Genomic DNA, 25829 nt, shown 5'->3' on the forward strand with positions numbered 1-25829 from the left:
CATGGAGTTAGAGAACAGCATAAACAGATATTCCTGGCCTTATGCCAGCTCTAGAGTCAGATCTGGATTCAAATCCCTGCTCTGCTTCTTACAGGGTGTGGGACCTTGGGGCAAGTTGTTGAACTCATCTGTTCCTTAGTTCCCTCATTTGGAAAATGCAGGCAGGGATACTGCCTACCCTTAAGGGTTGTTGTGAATAACATAATGAATGTGAGGAACTGAGGCCTGTGCCTCAGGCTTGACATCCAGAAGGCACTCAAATGGTGGCTGTGGTACTGATGATGCAAGTAATAGTTGTAGTAATAGTAAATACTACCACTACCCTCCATGGGATGGAGGGCTGAATGTGTTCAAGCTCCTACAGTTTTTGCCTACCTAACCGAAGGGTTGGGAGAGGCAGCAATTGCTGTTTCTTGGAGCGAGAGCAAGGGAATTGTTGCCAGGCTTCACAGACCATGGCTGGGAATTTAAAACTGAGTTTTGTTTTGTTGTTTTTTTTTTCCCCCGGAGGCGTGACTGAAAATGATTCATTAGGGCATAATTCTCAGCCGAAAAGTTCTATTTATTTCTGCCAATCCCCTTACACTGAAGAACCTTGGGGTGGGGGAAAACCTAACTCTAAACTGACCCTCTACTTCTAAGGCTCGATTTCAGTTGGTCACCCAACGCCCATGTTGTTCATAGGCTTCATGAGAAGCAGCTGGGTGCAGATACTTAACATCTCTAGTCTTCTTTGCCAAGGTCATCTTTCTTCTCAAATGGATGCCACCTAACTTTTCTTGAGCCCCTCGACAAGTATAAGCTTCATTTGACGGCTAGAATGTAGATGTATAGGGACAATGGGAGTCCTTAGGATTGTGATGTTAGAGTAGGTGGACTTGTAGGGGGACTTTAGAGGTGTTAGCAAATAGAAGTAAAAAACTGAGAAGTCCTGATGGTCCTAAAGATGAACCCATTTACTGAGGGAGGGATATGAGTGGTTTTTTTTTTTTTTTTTGGACTTCCCTCCATGTTTCTCTTTAGTACTCTGTTGTTAAAAGTCTAATAAGAGAAAGAAAACAGCCAGTCACTGCAAGTGAAGCTAAGCACCGGGTTTCCTGTCCTTCCCAGATGTTGGTCCCTACACCCAAGGGGGTGTAGACTGCACCCCTCCAGGCACCTGCCCTCTGCCTTGGCCTCGTGCTTTCTCTCAGTCTTGCTCTCTTTCCTCTCCCCTTTAAGTAATACTGACCACAGGATCCAAAGGCTTCTTCGCAAGGGTTTTCCAGTAACATCTCTGTGTCCCAGGTCTCCGTTTTTTGTTTTTTTGTTTTTTTTTGCCCTCGATTCTGAGGTTATAGAAATGAAAAATGGATTTCAATTCTGGACAGAGATTTAGGGGTAGTTTCTGGCATCTAGAAAAACACTTCCTCTGCTCTTCTACCAGATTTCTTCCATTCAGCTCTCATCCTTACCCCTTATCCACAGAGCAGTGCCTCTCTCCTCCTCCTCCATGACCCTGGCCAATTCTGGGCCCCTCTGTATAGGTATAACAACCCAAATGTCTGGGGCAGCCTGAAGGGCTAGATCCCTTGGAGAGCAGAGGTCATGTAATATTGACAGTTGGGGGGTTCCAAGGAATGTTGAGGAGTGGCCATTAACAATGGGACTTCAAGGGATCCCTGGGTGGCGCAGCGGTTTGGCGCCTGCCTTTGGCCCAGGGCGCGATCCTGGAGACCCAGGATCGAATCCCACGTCGGGCTCCCGGTGCATGGAGCCTGCTTCTCCCTCTGCCAGTGTCTCTGCACCTCTCTCTCTCTCTCTCTCTGTGACTATCATAAATAAATAAAAATTAAAAAAAAAATTAAAAAAAAAAAACAATGGGACTTCAAGGTCTCGCTTTTTTTTTCTTTTAATGCCTTTATTGCATTGGGAGAGATTGTATATGCTTAATGTAAAAACTAAGAATTTCCAAAAAAAAACAAAAATCCAAAGAAAGTCACCTAGGCCTTTTACTTCTTGAAATCACATAGTATCTCACCTTTAGAGAAAAACCACTGCTGATGTTTTGGTGATTTCTCTTTGGATTATTCTGTGCATGTATATGCATCACGCTGAACATGCTAGACTCTTATCTACCATTTTTTCTCACAAAAGATCAGGCCGTGAAAAACTTTCCACATCAGTAAATGTAAGTCAGCATTATCTCTTTTCATGTCTGCATAGTATTCTGTTGTATGAATGCACCATAATTTATTTCGCCATACCCCGTTATTAGTCCTTCAGCTTTTTTCCAACTTTTAGCTGTTGTATACACTATTGGGTTTCCACATTTTTAAAGTTCTTCATTCACATACCCACACCCACCCACCCCCCCACACACACATTGAGAGAGGGAGACAGACACCCAAACTACTCACCATGAAGGTTGTACCAATTAGAAGGTTGTACTTCCACCACTGGAAATCATAACCTTTAAGATAATCTGATAGCCGTGCTAACAAAGATTTTGTGTCAGCCAGTGCCGGAGTGCTGGGGCATCATACTGGGCTACCAGATGGTAGTCCCCAAGCACTCTCCCTGTACTTCATCCGCTGCTTCTAACCACCAACCATAGCATGAGAAAAGAGTTTCAGACTTACAATAGGAATACCCTTTTATAAATTGTGAGAGAAGGGCTGTGTATCTTTTCTGACTAATCACTGGTCCAGCATTACCTTCAAAAAGATCTGGGATGAACACTGGGGGTTATACTATATGTTGGCAAATTGAACACCAATAAAAAATAAATTTATACATAAAAAAAGATAATCATCATCGGTGTTTGGAGCTGGGGGCTGCGAGTCATCACTTTGATCATAGCAAAGCTCAGTAGTGTTCTGAGTTCTGTTTCCCCCAGAACATTCACCTTCCTCCATAGGTTCATCTAAAGCAAATGTTACTGATATATTCTTTTTAGGCCTTACTTTTTTTTTAAGATTTATTTATTTATGATCCCGGGACTCCAGTATTGCGCCCTGGGCCAAAGGCAGGCACTAAACTGCTGAGCCACCCAGGGATCCCCTAGGCCTTATTCTTAAACCTTCTTTCTGGACAGCAAGAAGATGGAGGGGAAAAACAAAAAGTCAGTTGGTGCTTTGACAGTTCAGGCAGGGATTGGTCCCTGGGGACAGTAACATTTAAAGAGCCACTTACCTGTAGAATTGGCTTTAGGGGCCTAGCTTCCATTTAGCATTGTCCTAGGTGCTGCCTTTTTTTTTTTTTTTCTTTTTTTTTTTTTGGTGCTGTCTTTTTTCTTTGGACATTCCCATCCTGGTAGCAAAGCTGAGGAAGAGAGGAAAGAAGCAGCAATAGTGAAAATAGACACACTTGAGATTCTTTAATTGAATGTAGCTATTACCCCATCCCTGCCATATGCTTTTGGACATTGAAAAGGACAACAGAGCAAGAGGACATTTAGGTCTTTTATTCCTCAAAATCTTAACTCCTGTTTTCTTTTTTTTCCTATTTCTTCTTCTTTTCCATATTTGTGTTTTCGTTCATCTTTCCTTATTATTAGGAGGATCAGAGAACTGTAAGCAGAGAATGTAGGGTAGCTTTAAGACTTTTGGCCACGGAATGTTTTCAGTAAGCTTCTTAAGGGGCTCATGTTCCTTTTCTCCTCTGTGTGGCAAACCAGGCAACAGAAGCCCTGTTTTGGAGAAGCTCTAATACTGATAGGTTGGCTTTGCCTTTATACAATTCACCTCACTAACAGGGCCACTCAAGTTGTGCTGAGGGGAGAGTATAGTTAACAATGTTGGAATGTTCGTGGTCATCGCCTTAGCCTCATTTGGACCAACTGATCTTGAGACACTTGCTCAGCACTGCGCAAAATCGATATGCCACCCAGACCTCCCTGCATATGCTGAAGATTGACTCCTGCATCTCTTCTTATCAGCACACCTAACAGAGGCAGCTCAGTACCTGTCTGATGAGCATCTTTCCCCAGAGCCTCTGGTGCCCTTGGAGGTTGGAATGCTTGAGGTGAGTGGCTGTTGGCAAGTACACAGCTCTTCATATTTATCCTCAATGGCGGCTAATAGCCAGCGCAGCCCTTCAATTATGGGCTGATGGTTCCTTCTTCTTTTTTTTTTTTATGGTTCCTTCTTTGGAGGTTTTTGATGGCTGAACAGGGTTCCTATGACAAAAAGGACAAAAATAGCTTCTTTTTTTTTTAAAGATTTTACCTATTTATTCATAAGAGAGAGAGAGAGAGAGGCAGAGACACGGGCAGAGGGAGAAGCAGGCTCCATGCAGGGAGCCCGACATGGGACTTGATCCCGGGTCTCCAGGATCACACCCTGGACCGAAGGCAGCGCTAAGCCACTGAGCCACCCGGGCTGCCCAGAAGAATAGCTTCTAACCCAAGGGTCTGGGACCCCTGAGTCCCAAAGTCCCAATTATTCTCAGCCAAGAGCAGAGGTACACTTAAACTCTGCTATGCCCAGAGAGGCTCTAAGACTTCCTAGGAGACACTCAGCACTCATTCCTGAGAAGGTACATGAAAGACAGAAGTTAAGGTCCTTTAATAAAGTGATTGTGGTGTAATGTCCTGGATGTGTGACCTTGGGCAAGTCACCCATAGTCTCTGAGCCATAGCTTTCTTATCCATAAAATGAAGATATGAGACTTCTAACTGTACAGAGCTATTTTGAAGGCCTAATAAGAAAGAAGATGTGAAAGTGTTATAAAAATGTTTTATTTATTGTCAGTGTTGAGTCAGAAATCATCACTGTAGATGTTGCCATGGGGGAGAGGCTTTGCCTGAGACTCAGCAGATGGGGCTGATTATGGAATAGGCCAAGGGATGCATCAGCTGAGCTCGAGAGGGTGAGGGTGAGGCAGGGAAGGAAGGGGGGTTGATACTTACCACTTGGCACAGGGACTTGTTCTCATTCACTAGCCTTTTTAGGAGTAGATACTCAATAGTATCACAAGGTAGGAGGGCGTCCTTCTTGTTTGTTTGCCAGGCTAGAGCAAGGCATTGGAGAGAGGGAGGGAAGAGAAGAGGAAGAGTGTAACAGAAATAGAGACCAAGGGTAAGCAAAGAAGGGAAAGAGGAGAAGAACCAATTCTAGTACAACTACTACATATCCAGGAACTAGCTTTAAAAACATAAGCAATGGGATGAGGCAGAGATTCTTCTGGCTAACTCTCAGTGGAGGAAAGAAGAGCACAGATAAATTGAATTCAAGATAATCCCAAGGCCTTGTTTCTCATTTCCTCTACACTATGCCACCAAACCTGAATTAGAATTGCTAACCGAGGGTTTAGCTAAGCCTGGGTGGCTCAGTTGGTTAAGCATCTGCCTTCAGTCTTGGGTCCTGATCCCAGGACCTGATCCCAGTCCAAGCCCTGTGTGTTGGGCTTCCTGCTCAGTGGCAAGTCTGCTTCTCCTTCTGCTCCCCCTGCTTGTGCTCTCTCTCTCTCTCTGTTAAATAAATAAATAAACTATCTTTTTTAAAAAAAGAAAGAATTGCTAACCAGGATATGAACAGATTTGAAGGTTTTACACATTCTCTGAACCTCTCTGTTCATGCACGAGTTGGATGTACTAATGAAGAATGAAAAAAAGCAAAAAGGGAGTGGGGGAAGGGTGAGGGTTGATGGGCCTCCAGAACTATCACCAGAACTATTACCCTGGAATGAATGCTAGTTACATAACTCTGGGGTAGTTGGCCAAAGGAGGAGTCCATTAACATCAATTATACAAAATAGGGGTTGTTTTCTGCCACTTTTTCAGGATCAGAGACTGAAGGCAGAAAAGAAGGAAATTCAGGAAGGCAGTTTTCAGGAAGAGTTGAGGGAAGGGGGTTAAAGATCCAGATATTACTCTCCATTTCCCTTTGATGCTTGCCTTCAGAAATCCCTTTCTTATGTATGTATGTATGTATGTATTCATGCGAGACACAGAGAGAGAGGCAGTGTCATAGGCAGAGGGAGAAGAAGGCTCCCTGTGGGGACCTTGATACGGGACTTGATCCCAGGACCCCAAAGGCAGACGCTCAACCACTGAGCCACCCAGGTGCTCCCAGAATTACCTTCCTACAGTTAGGTAACATATTCTCCCATGACAGTATGTGGTAGAAAGTGGCTTTTGAAAACTTCCCCCAGAGGACTGGCCCCCTTTCCCTCACTGAGCTGAAGGGAAGAGGAGGTCAAGCAGGGTGTGACAAAGGGACCACCCTTCCTCTGCCTACTTCTCAGGGTACATGGGAAGGGGAAATTGGGCACAAAAGCAGAGTCTGACAATAGGATAGGTTTCCCCACCACCCTTGTATCAGAAGTAGATGTGTCAAGATGATCTTCACTTCCTGCATGCATCCTAAGTCACTGGAATCCAGGACAAAAATAAGTCCGTGTGCCTGCGCCTAGTAGTTTGGCCAGATTTTTCAGCCCTTCATGTCTCCGTTCAGGTTATAGATGGAAACTTCATACTCATCCAGCAGGAGTTTAGTCAATTCAGATTTCATACAATTGTCCATCCTACTGGGAAGTACTACACAGAGAAGAAAGGAGAAGCAACCACAAAGCAGAGAAATAGAGTTAGACATCATAATTTGTTAAACAGAGGATCCCGGGGTGGCTCAGCAGTTTAGCGCCTGCCTTCGGCCCCAGGGCCTGATCCTGGAGACCTGGGATGGAGTCCCTCATTGGGCTCCCTGCATGGAGCCTGCTTCTCTCTCTGCCTGTGTCTCTGCCTCTCTCTCTCTCTCTCTCTCTCTCTCTGTCTTTCATGAATGAATAAATAAATAAAATCTTTTAAAAAGAAAAAGAATTTGTTAAACAATAACTTTAGATTAAACAATAGTTAGATGTAAGAATTTGTTAAACAATTTGTTTAACATTTCAAGGCTTGACCAGAGCTTGCCCTGAGGATACCAAATGAGGCATCTTGCCATCATGCTCATAGTCACAGATTCATCTTCCTAAACCAGCACTTTGTCATGCTACCTTTTCCTGGCTCAGTAACCTTCAGTGAGTGCCCACTGCTCCCAGGATAGAATACTGATGCCTTTGCCTTCTAACCTGCCAGACCTGACTGGTGTCTACAGTGCTTCTGGTACACACCCAGTTTCTTCCTCCCTCTGCTCCTTGGCTCATGGTCCTCCCACTCCACAAGAATGCCATGCTCTGTCTTGCCCTAGGCCTTCACAAGATGCTATTCCCACTGCTTAGGACACTCTTCCACCACTCTTTGGTGGAAACTTTTGGCTTTTAAAAAATAGATCAATTTAGATCTTGTTTCCACTAGAAAGCTTACCACTCACAGCACATATAAGTGCTATGAAATCTATGATTTTGTTATCTGAACTAGAAACTACAACAGGACAGGAACCCTTTCAGTTTTATTCACCATAATATTCATGATGCTGAGCACAGAAAGTGGTACATAGCTGGCACAACAGATGAATATTTGTTGAATGAATTCTGATGAATGAATGAATGAATGAACAAGAGGCCCTTCTCTCCCACCCATTCTTCAAGGCCCAGCTCAAATAGCAGTTTCTTTAGGAAGCCTGTCTGACCTGTCCGGTTCTCATTTCTCTCTTTTTGAGCACATGGTTATTGAACTGGTTCTTAACCTCATTTTGTGCGTGTCCTGTCTTTCCAACTAAAATATAAGTTGTCAGGGAGGGGCTCTGCATTACCTTACATATAGTAGGTGTTCAAAAAATGTTTGTGGTACATATTATTGTAGACGAAAATATGAAGTCCTCTTCCTCATATCTCCAAGAAACCATTAGAAACTCAGATATATTTACTGTTTCAAGGCTATGGCCAGAGCATAGAATCCCATAGGGCATTCCATACCTCTTTCAGCTCCCATAGAAATGCAGTTCAAAATGACAGGTTTTTTTTTAAATTTTTATTTATTTATGATAGTCACACACACAGAGAGAGAGAGAGAATGGGGGGCAGAGACATAGGCAGAGGGAGAAGCAGGCTCCATGCACCGGGAGCCTGACGTGGGATTCGATCCCGGGTCTCCAGGATCGCATCCTAGGCCAAAGGCAGGTGCTAAACTGCTGCGCCACCCAGGGATCCCCAAAATGACAGTCTTACACACATTTTAGTCTTTTGAACTAATAGTCCTGGCCTGGGTCTCTCCTCATATAAGGAGTAAAATGATTTTATAGATTCTCTACACTCATACCTGGGAGTTTTAACACCAGAATCAGTAGCTTCTTATTTATATATAGTCTTAGATCTACCTATGACATTTTCCATGGGATTGCCAGAATGAGTCATTTAGCTGAGAAGTTAGTAAGAAACTTGAAAGCTTTACATGTATGTATGTGTGTGTATATATGCATATGTGTGTATCTTATTACACTCTAATGTGATCTTATAACTTGTGTTTTCATGTTACTCAGTGATCTTAATTATAGTTTTCAGATTGCATAGTTTTCAGTCACAACTTTGGTATGATATTTGCTATGTCTATTAGACGACTTAAAAATAGTGAGTGGAATAGGTTGAAACTCTAAAGGTAATTTTTAAATCTTGTTTCCTGCATCCAGGCAAGCTTTATATCATCTTTTCCCTGTCAGAGCAAAACATTTTCCCTAGTTTTTTTGTTCTTTCTACTTGAAACCTTAGCAGTTCTTTCAATAGTGCAATCTAATGTTGGTGAACCATAGAAGCCATGAGAAGTTGTTTCCTGATTATTTACATTTCTTTTATTTCTGCTATTAATTTATAAACTCCCTGAGGACAGGTACTGAGTCCAATTTATCTCTCTGTCCCTAGCAGAGTGTTTCATAAAGCACAGTCTGGGGACTCTCTGCTTCAGAGGTACAAGGAGGTGATTGTTAAGTTCTACTTTATACCAAGTGAATAAGAACCTCTAAGTTTGGGACCCAAGCATTCATATGTTTAACAAACCCCTATAATTAAGAAAATCCCCAGTTAATTTTCCTGCACTTTAAAGCTTGAGACCATTGCCTTAGAGAGCAGTGAAACTCAAGCCTATTGTGTCTCAGGATCATCTGGTGCACTTGTTAAGATTTTGAATCTGTGGGGCACCCAGACCATAGTATCTGAACCTCCAGGCACCTGCGTCAGTAGGCATGAAATCTCCTCAGCTGATTCTGAGTTTTGGCTCTCAGTATTCATGATGCTCCTGGATCATTGTGGAGCATTTAAAACCTATGATGCTAGGCCTCATTCTTTGAAGGTTTGATGCCATACATCTGGGGTGGGACTTAAGCATTTTTTTAAAGCTCTCCAGGTAACTGAAATGTATAGCCAGATTTGAGAAGCACTGCTCTAAATGCCCTGCTTGTGTTCATGCTTGGGTTTCTTGCCCCCATGTGACCATGCCAGACAAAACAGAGTGAATGGTGTCATTGATAATAATGGTTTATTTTAAATGTCCCAAAATATTTTATAGTTGGCATCTTCAAATGTTCACACAAGTTATAACTTGTAGATTGGAATTTCCTTCCTAGGCTATTATCTGTTCTTGGTAATCATAAACATTTGCAAGAGCAGGGGAGGCAAGCTATTGCATTTTGGGTACAGAGCAACCTACTAGATTGATTCTGGTTGTCCTGCATGGATAAAGATGGCCTGAGATATTCTTTAGAAAGTGACATCAAGGGTGCCTGGGTAGCTAAGTCAGATAAGTAATTGCCTTCGGCTCAGGTCATGATCCCAGGGTCTTGGGATCAAGTCCCACATCAGACTGCCTGCTCAGCAGGGAGTCGGATTCTCCCTCTGCCCTTCCCCCTGCTCATGATCTCTCTCTCTCTCTCTCTCTAAGTAAATAAATTAATTTTTTTAAAAAAAGAATGTGATATCAGTGGCACTTTGCTTCTTGACCATTAAAAACTGGAATATTACTCAGCCATTAGAAACGACAAATACCCACCATTTGCTTCAACGTGGATGGAACTGGAGGGTATTATGCTGAGTGAAATGAGTCAATCAGAGAAGGACAAACATTATATGTTCTCATTCATTTGGGGAATATAAATAATAGTGAAAGGGAATAGAAGGGAAGGGAGAAGAAATGGGTAGGAAATATCAGAAAGGGAGACAGAACATAAAGACTCCTAACTTTGGGAAACGAACTAGGGGTGGTGGAAGGGGAGGAGGGGGGCGGTGAATGGGTGATGGGCACTGAGCGGGGCACTTGGCGGGATGAGCACTGGGTGTTATTCTGTATGTTGGCAAATTGAACACCAATAAAAAATAAATTTATTATTAAAAAATAAAAATAATAAAAGTGAAAAGCTAAAAAAACCAAAAACTATTCTTTGAATAAAGTTACAATTATAAACCTATTGGTTTATGGATCAGCTCCAAGTTAGTCACCAAGCACAAGGCAAGTTATACAGTAACACATTAAATAGAGTACAGGTTCTTTCCTCTAGGAATTAGAATGAAAAGCAGGCATTGTTCTCACAGACAGAATAGCACATGGCTAATTGCAAATGAATGCTTCCCAAAGCTGGCTGGCCATCAGAAACACCTGGGGAGTTTTTAAAAGCTAGATTCCCAGGCCCCACCAGAGTGGATGAGAATCTAGGGGAGGGGCTGAGTTGGGGCTCTAATAATTATCCTCACTTTTATCAGTAATCTTGTGATTTATCTCAGCTCCTTGATTTTTCCTGCTCCTCCTTACCTTTTTACCATTTCTGCCTATCAGAGAACTGAGAGAGGCAGGGAGTCAAGTTTGCTGCCTATAAAGGGAAAGGACAGGGGATGGAGCACTTGTAAAACGGCAGTATGTTGTCAGAGGAGAATGGGGAAGAACCTTCATCCCACAAATATTTATTGAGTACCTGCCTGAGGGTACTAGAAGTACAGAGACTAAAGATACAGAGCTGAAAAGATCTATTACTTCTCAAGGGGCTCACAGTCTAGGGGATGGACTTGCTATTGTACAGTGATGTTGTGATAAGTGCAAGGTAGAGGGAGGCAGAGAATTGAGTGGGAGCTGACGAAGGAGGTTCTGGGCATTAGGGGTGGCCCGGGTAGAGCTGGGGTCAAGCTTAGGCTTGTGTCTCAGGGCGTTTGATTAAGCAATTAGGTAATGAAGTGGATGAAATGCTAGGCAGTGAGATAGCATGTACAGAGTGTGGGCATGTGAACCAGAATGTATGATCACAGAGAAATGGCAAATAATTAGTTTTGGCTTTAATCAGGGGGCATATGCAGAGAGCATGGGCAAAGGAAGCTGGAGGCGAAGTCAAGGACCAAATTGTAGAGGACCTTGTATGCTGCTAAGGAATTTAAATTTTGTTTTGATGATAATGAGGAGCCTTTGGTGTTGAGCAGGGAAGCTCCATGATCAGATTTTTGGATTAGATCCTTCAGACAACTGTGTGGATTGAATACAGGATGGGGTGTGTGGGGCGGGGGGTGGACAACTAGAGATCCCAAGATCAGCCAGCAGGCAGTCACTGTAGTTCAAGGAAATTGATACAGGTTTCAGGTAAACAACTAGCCTAGGAGTCAGGTTAGCCCTTTCCTGTACTTTTCTTTTCTTTTCTTTTTTCTAAATAAAAGCAATCCCCCAGCATTTATTGTCCTCTGGTAATAACATAAAAGTAATCAAAACAATACAAACAAGGGTTTTAGAACTATATTCCCAAACAAAGGACATCTAAAAAAACAAACCACATAGCCTTCTCAAGAACTTCTCACTTCTAGTTGGAGACACTTTGGAGCAGGGTAATATTATCTCCTTTTAGCATGATTCGACCCAGTTGTTTTTTTGACTTTGTTTTAGAATGAATCTCTTCGGTATCATCTAATTCAAGGTTCATGTACTCATCAAAACCAATGACACAGCCCTCTATCCGCATGTTTACTTGCTCATAAAGCCACACCTGAGTCCGAGATCTATTTTGCAAGTATCTGAAGATGAGGTTGATGGGCGAACCATCACCTTCTGCACTTTTTGGCCCTGACCACAGTATGCCATGGTGGAAGCTGACATGGACCACGCTTCCTGTACTTTTCTGAGGCCCTAGGTTATGTAAAGCTCAGCCACATTATCATACCCCTTCTTTTATTTTATAAATGTCAATGGCATCGTATGCTGGGCTCCCCAATTGGCTGGCCAGCAGTCAAATGGGTTTTCACAACTAGAATAGTAGCTCCCTGAGATTCTGCGTGACTATTGCTTGAAATGTCAAGGTATTAAACTGGAGATCTGGTATTAGGCTTGCATGTCTCTGAACTGACAACATTTCTCAAGCTCCAACCCTCTATATTAACTGTCACAAAGAGTTTCATGTTATTAAACTTCTTCATTATCCCATACTTGTCTCTCTTATCTAGACCAAATTCCACTTTGAGTTCTGAAACCAGACACTGTTCAAACATGCTATCCTTTATAATTGACTGCAGTACTTTACATAGTTTGAGTTTATTCATACTGACACTATGAGAGGACCTTCAATTGGGATAACTTGTAAAGGGAGAGGTGACAACCATTACATAAACAGGCTGCTAATGCCCAAGGAGAGGTGTGTGTGTGTGTGTGTGTGTGTGTGTGTGTGTGTGTGTGTGTGTGTGTGTGTTAGGAAATGTTTATCCTCAAAAGAGGGAACCTGCGGGCCATGAAGTAGGCTAGGAAGGAATGATTATTTCATTGGTCCCTGGGGCCCATAGGAGACCTAGCCCTAATGTTCTTAATAATCCCTTACATCTTTGGAAAGCCTCCACAAGAACTGTTTTGCCTGAGTTGTCCAATCCAATGATGATGATGGTCACATTCCTGGAAATAGAAAAGAAAAATGAGCTGAAGCCTTAAAAAGCACTGCTAGTTCTGAGGATAAAGAATTCTACTCTTTGTTCATGTTGAGGCTCTGCATGCAGTAGTCCCAATGCATATACCATAAAAAGCATAGCCAAGGTGGTAGAAAGCGGTATGGGAACCCCCTCCTAAAGCCTGCAAGAATGCATTTTTTCCCCTCATTTACTTGCCTTGGAGAATTGGCCCTCCTCTCCCAACCTCGCCTCCAATCTTGGCAGATATTGCTTAATCACTTTCCCTCACAATGTAGATCATGAAGATTCCTCCTTTCAAGGACTTTGGGTGGATACATCAGAGGAAATGGTGGAATAGGTCTAGGGAAATAACTGCAATATTACCTTCGTGTCTCTTCAGTTGTCTTTACCCGAGACCAGCTGGAAGTCAGCAGCTGGAACATTTTTCAGCTTGGTTCTTTAATATTAGGGGAAACAGATACATGAAAACTCAGCCCCATTGTTAACACTGAACCTAAGTCACCTTAGGACTACACAGGTGGTGATAAACAAGGTCTGAAGTCAGAAGTCCATAACTTCATTGTATCCAATCTTGTCTATAAATATTACAGATGGAAAGACTGGTTATTCTTAACCCCACTGGAAGGTACCTGCAAAGTAGGGGGATTTCTTATTAAAGCAACCCACCATGGGCATAACATCAGGTGTGGCCTGTCCCTTCAGCCATAGCTCATCCCATCATAGGAATATCTTCATTCACTCCTGGGTGTGAGTGGGGTGTGCAGCAATGCCTTGGAGAAGAACCAGATTAGATTTCAAGAAGAACCTATTGGGGGACCTATTGTAAGTAACAGCTGTCCATTAGGCTTGGTTCTCATTGCTTCTGCTTCAAAAATGTGAGAATTGGTGACCCAATGGCTTAGATTTTCATACAATTTCTAGAGCTGTAAGGGACCTTAGAGATCACCCAGTCTAATAGAGTTCAAACATCAATCCAGGTGCCCCACTCTCAAAGACTGTAGGGAGCTGCATAAGCTCCCTGGGTGATTTCAAAGTGTGGCTGTGTTTGGAAGTGATCACCTAAGTAAAAAGGGCAATTTAGACAATCACTTCAAGGTTTATCCATGTTGGAGCATATATTTGTATTTTGTTCCTTTTTCTGGTTGGATAATATTCCGTTGTGTGGATATACCAACATTTGTTTATCCATTCATCAGTTGATGGACACTTCGATTGTTTCTACTTTTTGGTTCATATGAATAATGCTGTTATAAACATTTGCATCCAAGTTTCTAGACATGTGTTTTCAGTTTTCTTGGATATATACCTAGGAGTGTAATTGCTGGGTCACATGATAACTATGTTTAACCTTTTGAGGAAGTGCCAGATTGTTTTCCATAGTGGCTACAACATTTTACACTCCTACCAGCAGTACGGGAGGGTTCTTCCAATTTCTCCGCATCCTCACCAACACTTGTTGTCTTTTTGTTTATAGCTGTCCTAGTGGTTGGGAAGTGGTATCTAATTGTGGTTTTAATTTACATTTTCCTAATGACTAATTCTATTGGAGCCTGGAGCTGGGGGAAGTTCTGATTGGGTTAGCAAAGTACTGCAGCTGATACTTCAGATGGACTTTGCCTAGCTACCTAATGAACACAGTGCATGTCCAGCTTATCAAATAGAGACAGTTCATAGCATTACTTAGAGTTCAGTTTATTCCCTAGGAAAATCATTTGGCTCTCCATGAGGACCTCCTGGAGAATGGCTATGACTTTTGCTCAATGAAAGGGAAAACTTACATATGGACAGTGATCAAATCCAGCCTTATTCCTGCTTTGCTCCTGAAGCTGATAAGACCTGGAGCCTGAAACACCAGAGCCCAATTGTCTGGGTTTTATGATAGCCATCTCCCTTTGAGATGAGGCCAGTAACAGCTTCATGTCCATTTCCTGATAATTGGCAGAGCTTCCTAGCTTGATATCAGGCTCTCTGTATTTGTTAGTGCCACCAAGAAGAATCAAACTGACATCACACAAGTTTTTCCTCAAGAACTCACTCTAAAGATGGATAAATAGGTTAACTGAGGAGGAAAACAATTTGACTAGGGGTTACTGGTCCCTTCTTTCGTATCCAGTGTCTCTCATAGGTATCCTGGTATGAAATCACCTAAATTAGACCTTCAGATCTCTTTTCTATAAAATGGAGATAATGATATATTTTGCTTACCTTGAGGTGGTTAATCATTTATCTGATTGGAAGTTGGTTCTTTTTGGATGAAAGACATAAGATGTGTAGAGTAATAGGAAGGTGTATTGAGCTTTCTAGCCTTCTTGCCAGATTAGTACAGATCAGTTGCCTACTTGTGAAGGGTATGGTAGTGGCCTAACAATGGCTTCAAGGTTCTGCCATATTTATGGCAACTACTGCCTGGTTCATAGCAACCAAACCCACATCTTCCTACCTTGTATCATTACAACTAATTATTAAATTTTAGTCATCATAGTTTTTTTTTAGTTTACAAAGTATTTATATATGTTATACAAAGTATTAATTGTTTTATACAAAGTATATATTTATTTATACAGAACTTAGTATGTACCAGCACTCATTTAAGCACATTATACATATTAACTAATTTAATCCCTGTTACAACATTGACAGAAAGCAAGGGCTGTCATTCCTACTTTTTGGAGAGGAGGTTCACAGAGAGGTTAAGTAATTTTCCAGGGTTACCCAGCTAGGAAATGATGAAGCCAGAATTCAAACCCAAGTGTTCTAGCTTCAGAGCCTGTACAGAAGGTTAAGATTCTCACAGGTGGTTTGAATGGGGATCTCAGGTACCAAAGAAACTGCCTCTGCTCTGGGTCTCTCTCTCTCTTCTGGCCAAACTGTATTTTACTTAATCTTTTTTTAGTGAACTTTTTAAAAATAAACTTCATTTTTTAAGGATGGTTTTATTTTTTTTGGATGGTTTTAGTTAAGCAGAAAAATCACAAAGATACTACAGAGATTTCCCAAATACTCTACACCCAGTTTCCCCTAGTCTGAGCATCTTGTGCTAGTATGGTGTACTTTTTTTTACAATTAGTGAACCAATATTCTTTAATGTCCTTTTTCTATTTCAAGATCCCATCTAGAATACCACAGTACATTTAGTTGTTAAGTCTTAGGCTCCTCTTGGCTGTGATAGTTGTTCAGATTTTGTTTTTGATGACCAAAACAGGAGTATTGGTCAGGTTTTTTGTTGAATGCTCTTCACTTGGTGTTCGTCTGATATTTTTCTCATGAGTAAACTAGAGTTATGAATTCTTGGGAGGAAAACCACACAGGCAAAGGCCTTTCTCATCACATCATATCATGAGCCCATGCTGTCAACATGCTAATTGTTGATGATGTTGACTTTGATCACCTAGCTGAGGTGGTGTTTGTCCAGTCTCTACACTGTGAAGTAACTCTATTCTCCCCTTTCTATACTTGATTCTTTGGAAGAAAGTCACTATGTGCAGCCCACACTTAGGGAATGGGGAGCTATAATCTACTTCCTTGAAAGTGGAGTATCTGCATAAATTATTTGGGATTCTTCTGTATGGGAAGTTTGTCTATTTTCACCTATTTGTTTATTAAGTCATTTATTAATGCAGTATGGACTCATGGGTATTATTTTATACTTTGAATTATAATCCAATACTACTTTTTTTTTGCTCAAATTGTTCCAATTTTGGCACTGGGAATTCTTTCAATACACTCCCATATCCTTCTGACATACCTCCATCATTGTGTTTTTGTTTATTTGTTTCTTTCTTTCTTTTTGAGCACTTCTTTACTTTCTGGCACTATAAGATGCTTTCAGGCTCCTCTGTATTCCTTGCCCTACACATAGAATCAGGACTCTTCAAGGAGTCCTGGATCCTTTCATTAGAGAATGGTCTTAGAAATCCAGATCTGGGTAGTAGATGTGCTCATTGCTACTGAAGTGTCATTGCTTCTAGGCCCTCTCAGATGACAGAGAAAGGAAATGTATACTAACTTGTGTATACCTATAAATATTTATGTGATAGTGTTTATGTAAATTGAACTAAATGTGAGATCATACTGATGTTTTCAACTCTAACCCATCACCATGTAGATCACTCCAGCCTTCTCCCTCCCCAGCTTCTATCATACGTGATCTATTTACTTGATTGTTCAATTCCAGTATACATATATAGCAGTATTAGAATCATTAACTCATATCCATGGGGAACAACTTGATCAGCTAGACTATAGTGCTGTGTGCACTTCCTTTTGCTTTTGCTGTTACAGATTCCACTTATTCCACCAACTAACAAAGTTACTTGGGTCAGTACTTATCCTACTTCCTTTAGTGAAGTTGTTTCATACATTTGAAATACATATACTGTGATAAGTTATTTTATGTATCAACTTGACTGGGCCATGGAGTGCCCAGACATTTGGCCAAACATTATTCTGGGTGTATCTGAGACAGTGTTTTTGGATGAGATTAACATTTAAATGAGTAAAGCAAATTGTGTTCCTTAATATGTAGACCTCACCCAATCAGTTGAAAGCCTAAATAGAACAAAAAAGTAACCACTATCATGACTTTTAGGAGTCACATCCTTGTGTTTCTTTATGGTTTCTGTCACCTAAGTGTGTATCCCTAGACACAATAGTTTATTTTTTTGAGATTTTTTTAGTGGTTTCCAGGAACACCCTAAATTTATGACAGTCAAGTTTAATAAAGATTTATTTATTTATTTTTAGAGAAAGATATAGAGAGGGCGTGAGCAGGGGCGGGGGCAGAGGAAGAAGGAGAGAATCCACAAGCAGACTCCTTGCGGAGCCTGGAACCCAATTAGGCCCATCCCAGGACCCTGAGATTATGACCTGAGCTGAAACCAAGACACTTAACTGACTCAGCCATCCAGGCACCCCTGACAATCTAGTTTAAATTGATGACCAGGATGCCTGGGTGGCTTAGTGGTTGAGCGTCTGCCTTCGGCTCAGGGCATGATCCCAGGTCCAGAGATTGAGTCTCGCATCGGGCTCCCTGTGAGGAACCTGCTTCTCCCTCTATGTCTCTGCCTCTTTCTCTGTGTCTCTCATGAATAAATAAATAAAGTTTAAAAAACTTGTTAAATTGATAACCAACTTAGCTTCAATAGCATCCAATCATTCTGCTCCTTTGCAACTCCACCCAGCTTTGTTGTTACAACTTAAATTTTATATATTATGTGCCCAATAATACAAATTTAAAATTGTTATTATTTTTAAGATTTTATTTATTTTATTGTGCTCCCAGAATAAGCAGGGGGAGCAGCAGGCAGAAGGAGAGGGAGAAGCAGACTCCCCATTGAGCAAGGAGACTGATGAGGGACTTGATATCATGACCTGAGCTGAAGATAGACACTTAACTGATGGAGCCACTCAGATGCCCCTAAATTTAAAATTATTTTTATGCATTTATCTTTTTTTTAAAGATTGTGTTTATTTATTCATGAGAGACATAGAGAGAGAGAGGCAGAGACATAGGCAGAGGGAGAAGTAGGATCCCTGTGGGGAACCCAATGTGGGACTCGATCTTAGGCCCCTGGGACCATGACCTGACCCAAAGGCAGATGCTCAGCCACTGAGCCACCTAGGTGCCCTATCTGGGAATGTCTTAATTATTCCAATTTTGAAGGACAGCTATGTCAGTTACAGAATTCTTGGTTAACGGTTTTTTTCTTTCAGCACTTTATTAATTATTATTTTTTTTTTTAGAGAGCAAGCAAGCATGGAGGTAGGAGGTGAAGGGGGCAGAGGGAGAGTAAGAGAAAGAATCCCAACCAGGCTCCATTCCATGGAGTCCAACACAGGGCTTGATCTCACCACCTTGAGATCATGACCAGATACTTAATTGACTAAGTCATCCAGGTGCCCCTCTTTCAGCACTTTAAATATATCATTTCACTGACTTCTGCTCTGCAATATCTCCAGTGATAAATTAGCTAATAATCTTATTGAGGATCCTTTGTATGTGTGTGTCACTGCTTTCTTGCTGCTTTTAAGATTCTCTCTTTGCCTTTGGATTTCAACAGTTTGACACATTATGGGACTCATTATGTCTCAGTGTGGATCTTTTTTTTTTTTTAAGAAATCTTTATTTTTTTAAAGATTTTATTCATTTATTCATGAGAGAGAGAGAGAGAGAGAGAGGCAGAGACACAGGCAGAGGGAGAAGCAGGCTTCATTCAGGGAGCCTGATGTGGGACTCGATCCCAGGTCTCCAGGATCATGCCCTAGGCTGAAGGCAGCACTAAACTGCTGAGCCACCCAGGTTGCCCTCTCATGTGGATCTTTTTGAGTATCATATTTGGAGCTCATTGGGATTCTTGAATGTGTAGATTTGTGTCTTTTCATCAAATTTGGGAAATTTAAGCCACTATTCCCTCAAATTCTTTCTCTCTCTTCTCCTTCTGGGACTTCTATAATGTGTATGTTGGTCCAGTTGATGGTGTCCCACAGATCTCTTAAGCTCTGTTCACCATTCTTCATTCCTTTTTTCTACTCCTCAGACTTCATAATTTTGCTGGTTGTGTTTTCAAGTTCATTGATTCTGTCTCCTGCTTCCTCAAATTGGCTATTGAATCCTTCTAGTAAATTTTTATTTTAGTTATTGTGCTTTTCAGCTGTAGAATTTCTACGGTTCTATTTAGAATTTGTCTTTTTATTAATATTCTCATTCTGTTCACATATCATTTTCCAGATGTCCTTCAGTTCTTTGTCCATGATTTGTTTTCTCTCTCTGAGCATATTTAAGATAGTTAATTTAAGGGGCACCTGGGTAGCTCAGTGGTTGAGCCTGTGGCTTTGGCTCAGGTTGTGATCCTGGGGTCCTGAGATAGAGTTCCCTGCAGGGAGCCTGCTTCTCCCTCTGCCTATGTCTCTGCCTCTCTGTGTCTCTCATGAAAAAATAAATACAATCTTTTTAAAAAAAAGATAGCTAATTTAAAATCTTTGTCTAATGAGTCTTATATCTGGGTTTTCTCAGGGATGGTTTCTATCAGTTCACTTTTTTTTTCTGTGAATGAATTATACTTTCCTGTTTGTTTGTATGCCTTGTGGTTTTTAAATTGAAAACTAGACATTTAAATATAATGTGATAACTCTGGAAACCAGATTTCCCCTTCCCCCAGAGTTCTGTTTTTTATTGTTGAGGGCTATGTTCATCTGTTTGTCTAATGATATTTCCAAACCATTTTTGCAAAAACTATATTATGTGTTATTTGTTGTCATGGAAGTCTTGGTTTTTTAGCTTGTATTCACCTAGTTTTGAAGACATTTCTTTGAATATCAAGAACTAAAACAAAAGAAAAAACTCCCCACGTCTTCTAGTCTTTGCAGATTAGCTCTGTGTTGGGGGACTCCTTCAATTTGTATCTGGGCTGTTTACACCCTCTACCTTAGCCTTCACTTCCTATTTGTACTGAATCTAGATATCAGTCAGGGGAGCAAGCCTAGGGTCTTCTCAGGTCTTTTCTAAGTATATGTATTGCCCTGGGTATGCATGTAGCTTTCTAAATTCCCCAATATACACAGGCACTTTTGAATGCTCTAATTTCCCAAAGGAACTTTCTTCCTGGCTTTTCCTCCCAGGATTTAGGTCATATATTGATGGTATGGCTTAAGATAATCTTTACCCCAGGCAGCTGCAGGATTCTGTTTGTCTTACAATATTTTTGAGCAGTACCTGTCACTTTTCTGCCCTGAATGAATTCTGATTTAGGGGAAACAAAGACTAGAACATAGTGTCACTCCTTCAGGTATCCTCCAGATGAGTTAGAACAGATCCACAGAATCATTTGTGAGTGAGGTCTGCTCCACCATCTCTGGAACCAAGGACCAGGGTCCTACACTGGGAATGTAGGCTACCATTTTCAGGACCACCACTGAGCTGCACAGGGGTGAGGCAAGGGTAGGTAAAAACACCACAAAGCTTTCTTGCCATTTTTAAGTTTTCTTTAAAAAAAAAAAAAAGAAATTCAGGGTTCACTTGGTTGCTTCTAAACCTTTGATTGTTTTTCAGAGTTCTGACAACACTGGTTCTGACAGTTTCTGCTTGTTTTTCTGTGTTTCTGTGGAGGGATGGGAGTTTGGAGCTGCCTACTCTGCCATTAGCTGATGTCATCCCCTTACACACTGTAGTATTGTCCATTTTAGAAAACTTGATATTTTAACATCTCATTTAATCTACAGATTTACTCTTCATTCCTTTCTTTTATCATTTGTTTTCTTTTAAAATTATTATATTTTAAAATAGGCTTTTGAAAAACACATCTAGGGCACCTGTGTGGTTCAGTTGGTTAAGCATCTGCCTTCAGGTCATGGTCCCAGGTCCTGGAATCGAGTCTCGCATCAGGCTCCCTGCTCAGCAGGGAGTCAGCATCTCCCTTTCCCTCCACCCCTCCTCCCAGCTCGTGCTCTCTCTCTTACTCACTTACTCTCTCTTTCAAATAAATAAGCAAAATCTTTAATATTTTTAAAAAGATATTATTCATTTATTTGACAGACAGAGACCACAAGTAGGGGGAGTGACAGGAGAGGGAGAAGGAGAAGCAGGCTTCCTGCTGAGTAGAGAGCCCGACTCGGGGTTCAATCCCAGGACCCTGGGATCATGACCCCAGCTGAAAGCAGATGCTTAACTGACTGAGCCACGGTGGTGCCCCAGATAAATTGATAAATTTTTTTTAAAAATTAAAAAACACATCTATCCATAGAGTTTTAACACACATAGATTCATGTATCCACTACCATAATCTATATATAAAATGATTGCATCACCCCCACAATAACAATTTCCTCTTGTTATTTCTTGGCACTTACACCTCTCCCTCAACCTCTCCCCCTACACACTCTTAACTTTTCGCAACCAATAATCTATTCTCTATTATGACAATTTTGTCATTTTGAGAATGTTACATAAATTGAATCGTACAGCATATGCCCTTTTAGTATATGTGCTGCCAAAGCGAGCACTAGTATATGACCTTTTGAAACTAGTTTTTTTTAAAGATTGTATTTATTCATTCATGAGAGACACAGAGAGCCAGAGACATAGGTAGAGGGAGAAGTAGGCTCCCCATGGTGAGCCTGATGTGGGACTTGATCCCAGGACCCCAGGATCATGACCTGAGCTGAAGGCAGACACTCAACCACTGAGTCGCCAGGTGTCCCAAACTAGTTTTTTAACTTAAGCCTAATGGCTTTGAAATTCATCTAAGTTTTTGAGTGTATAAATAGTTGGTTTATTTTTACTGCTGAGTAATATTCCATTGTATGGATGTACTAACAAGTGTATTTATTTAATCCTTTGAAGGCTGTTTGGATTATTTCCAATTTTTGACAATTATGAATAGAGCTAGAATAAGTATCTATAATCAAGATTTTTTGTTTTTGCCTTTTTAACTTTTTATTTTGAAATAATTATAGTTTTACAGAAGGCGGACACTCAACCACTGAGCCACCTAGGTGCCCCAAATAATAGCCTTATTGAGAAATAATTCACAAACCAATTTTCACATTTAAAATCTGCAGTTCAGTGGTTATTATGTTCAAAGAATTGTGTATCCATTACTACAATCAATTTTAGAAAATTTTTGCTGCAGCCTATAAGTTTTGGCAGGTTGTATTTCCACTTGTATTTGCCTCAAGGTATCTTTTGATTTCTCCTTTGACCCATTTGTTGTTCAGTAGCATGATGTTTAATCTGCATCTATTTGTGAATTTTCCCATTTTTTCTGGTAATTGATTTCTAGTTTTATACCATTCTGTTTAGAAAGTTGTGTGATATGATTTCAATTTTCATAAATTTATTAAAACTTGTTTTGTAACCTGACATATGATACATACTGGAGAATGTTCTGTGTGCACTTGAGAAGAATCTTTATTCTGTTGCTTTTGTTTTTTTTTTTTTAATTTTTTTTTTTCATTTATTTATGATAGTCACAGAGAGAGAGAGAGAGAGAGAGAGAGGCAGAGACATAGGCAGAGGGAGAAGCAGGCTCCATGCACCGGGAGCCTGACGTGGGATTCGATCCCGGGTCTCCAGGATCACGCCCTGGGCCAAAGGCAGGCGCTAAACCGCTGCGCCACCCAGGGATCCCCTATTCTGTTGCTTTTGGATGGAATGTTCTGTATGTCTGTTGAGTCCATCTGGTCTAAAGTGTTTGGACGATCTATCCATGAGTGAAACTGAGATATTAATGCCCCTATTATTGTATTGCTGTCTCTTTCTCACTTCAGGTCTGGTAATATTTGCTTTATATATTTAGCTATTCTGATGTTGGGTGCATAAATGGATTACAAAAGTTATATCCTCTTGTTGGATTGATACCCTTATCATTATGTCATGACCTTTTTGGTCTCTTATTACAGTCTTTGTCTTAAAGTCTTATTGTGTGATAAAAGTATAGCTACTCCAACTTTCTTTTGGTTCCCATTTGCATGGAACATCTTTTTCCATCCCTTCACTTTCTATGTCTGTGTGTCATCACATCTGAAATGAGTCTCTTGTAGGTAGCATATAGACTTTTTTCCATCCAGCCTATGTCTTTTGAGCATTTTGTCAATCTATATTTAAAGACATTATTGCCATTTTGTTCATTGTTTTCTGGTTGATTTATAGTTCCTCTATTATTTTCTTCTCTTGCTCTTTTCTTTTGTGATTTGATGGTTCTCTGTAGTGATATGCTTAGATTTCTTTCTGTTTCTCTTATATATCTTCTATAGGTTTTCATTTTGTGGTTACAATGAAGCTTATTTAAAATAACTTAGATTCATAACAATCCATTTTAAGTTGAAAGTAACTTAAATTTGAACACATTCTAAAGCCCTACAGTTTTACTCCCCTGCAATATGTTTTTGATGTCACAATTTACATCTTTTTATCTTGTGTAACCATTAACAAGTTATTGTCATTATTTTTACTACTTTTGTCTTTTAACCTTCACATTAGCTTTATAAGTGATTAACTCTCCACTTTTTCAACACTAGATTATCCTAAATTTCACTATGTATTTACCTTTACCAGTGAGATTTGTACTTTCATATGTTTTCCTATTAGTAATGAGCACCCTTTTGTTTCAGCTTAAAGAAATCCGTTTAACATTTCTTGTAAGGCTGGTCTAGTGGTGATGAACTGCTTTAGCTCTTGCTTGCCTGGAGATCTCTTCTTCAATTCTGAATAATAACTTTGCTGGGTAGAGTATTCTTGGATGAAAGTCACTTGTCTTTTCTTACCACCCCTGGCCTTTGGTGGCCACTAATTTCCTTTGTCTCTATTGATTGCTATCCTAGACATTTCATATAAGTGGAACATAATCTTTTGTGATTGGCTTCTTAGTATATGTGCTGCCGAAGCGAGCACATGTGATTGGCTTCTTCGCATAATATTTTGAAGATTCATCCATGTTGTAGCATGTATGAGGACTTCATTTTTTATTGCTAAATAATATTCCAATTGCCTAAATATACCACATTTTATTTATCCTTTCATCAATTGATGGACATTTGGATTGTTTTTATTTTATTTTATTTTTATTTTTTTAAAGATTTTATTTATTTATTCATGAGAGACACACACAGAGAGAGAGGCAGAGACACAGGCAGAGGGAGAAGCAGGCTCCCTGCGGGGAGCCGGATGCGGGACTCGATCCTGGGTCTCCAGGATCACACCCTGGTCTGCAGGCGGCACTAAACTGCTGCGCCACCAGGGCTGCCCTATTTTTTGAATATTAGAAATAATGCTGTGATGGACATTTATGTACAAAATTGTATGGGGGGGGCTTATCTTTTTATTTCTCTTGACCATATACTTAGGTAGGGATCATATGATAACTGGGTTATATGGTAACTCCATGTTCAATTTTTTGAGGAACTGCCAGATTACTTTTTAAAGCAGCTACACTGCTTTACAATCCCACCATCAATGGATGAAGGTTCCAGTTCTGCCACATCCTTGCCAACACTTTTTTATGTGCTTCTGATGATAGCCATCCTAGTGGGTGTGAAAAGATATCTCATTGCAGTTTTGATTTGGATTTCCCTAATGTCTAATGATGTGCATCTTTTCATGTGCTTATTGGCCATTTGTATATCTTCTTTGGAGAGTATCTATTTATATCTTTTGTCCATAAAAGAAAATTCGTTGTCTTTTTATTATTGAGTTGTAAGAGTTATTTATATATTCTGGATTCAAGTCCTTTATTAGATAAATAATGAGCAAAATTTTCTTCTGTCATGTGGGTTGCATTTTCACTTTGTTTTTTTTATGTTTTTTTTGTTTTTGATTTTTGTATTTTTCACTTTCTTTTTTAAGTCTTTATTTAAATTCCAGTTAACATACAGAGTAGTACTAGTTTCAGGTGTACAACACAGTGACCCAACACTTCCATACATCACCCAGTGCTCATCATCGAAGGTGTACTCCTTTTTCTTTTTCTTTTTTAAGATTTTATTTATTTATTCATGAGAGACACAGAGAGGGAAAGAGGCAGAGACACAGGCAGAGGGAGAAGCAGGCTCCATACAGGGAGCCTGATGCGGGACCCAATCCTGGGACCCCAGGATCGTGCCCTGGGCCAAAGGCAGGTGCTAAACCACTGAGCCACCCAGGGAACCCTGTACTCCTTTTTCTTAAAAGACTTTTCTTTTCTTTTCTTTTCTTTTCTTTTCTTTTCTTCTCTTTTCTTTTCTTTTCTTTTCTTTTCTTCTTTTCTTTTTTTCCTTTCTTTCTTCTTTCAGAGAGAAAGCATGAGCCAGGGGGAGGGGCAGAAGGAGAAGCAGACTCCCTGCCAAGCAGAGAGCCCAATGTGGGCTTCATCCTGGGACTTTGGAATCATGACCTGAGCCAAAGGCAGATGCTTAACCAACTGAACCATGCAGGTGCCCCCCAAAGTACAGTCCTTAATCCCCATCACTTATTTCATTCATCCTTCCACCCACCTCCTCTCTGGTAACCATCAGTTTGTTCTCTATATTAAGAGTCTGTTTCTTGGTTTGCGTCTCTCTTTTTTTCCTCTACTCATTTGTTTTGTTTC

General features: G+C 40.6%; 2 protein-coding genes and 1 pseudogene across 2 annotated transcripts in view; 1 reads left to right on the forward strand and 2 right to left on the reverse strand.

The window, feature by feature from the left end:
• Positions 1-25829, forward strand: part of TRMT2B (tRNA methyltransferase 2 homolog B) — a 117810-nt gene that overhangs the window by 75892 nt on the left and 16089 nt on the right.
• ARL13A (ARF like GTPase 13A) lies at positions 651-13193 on the reverse strand. Its single transcript, XM_072817810.1, is given in 10 exon segments — positions 651-815; positions 3175-3229; positions 3265-3303; positions 3946-4103; positions 4106-4159; positions 4892-4992; positions 6222-6308; positions 6311-6520; positions 12687-12757; positions 13135-13193. Coding segments are annotated over 10 exon segments (999 nt in total).
• On the reverse strand, positions 11682-11959 carry LOC140627930 (small nuclear ribonucleoprotein E-like; annotated as a pseudogene).

This window comes from Canis lupus, chromosome X (genome assembly GCF_048164855.1).
Source record: "Canis lupus baileyi chromosome X, mCanLup2.hap1, whole genome shotgun sequence".
In the NCBI taxonomy this organism is placed as follows: domain Eukaryota; kingdom Metazoa; phylum Chordata; class Mammalia; order Carnivora; family Canidae; genus Canis; species Canis lupus.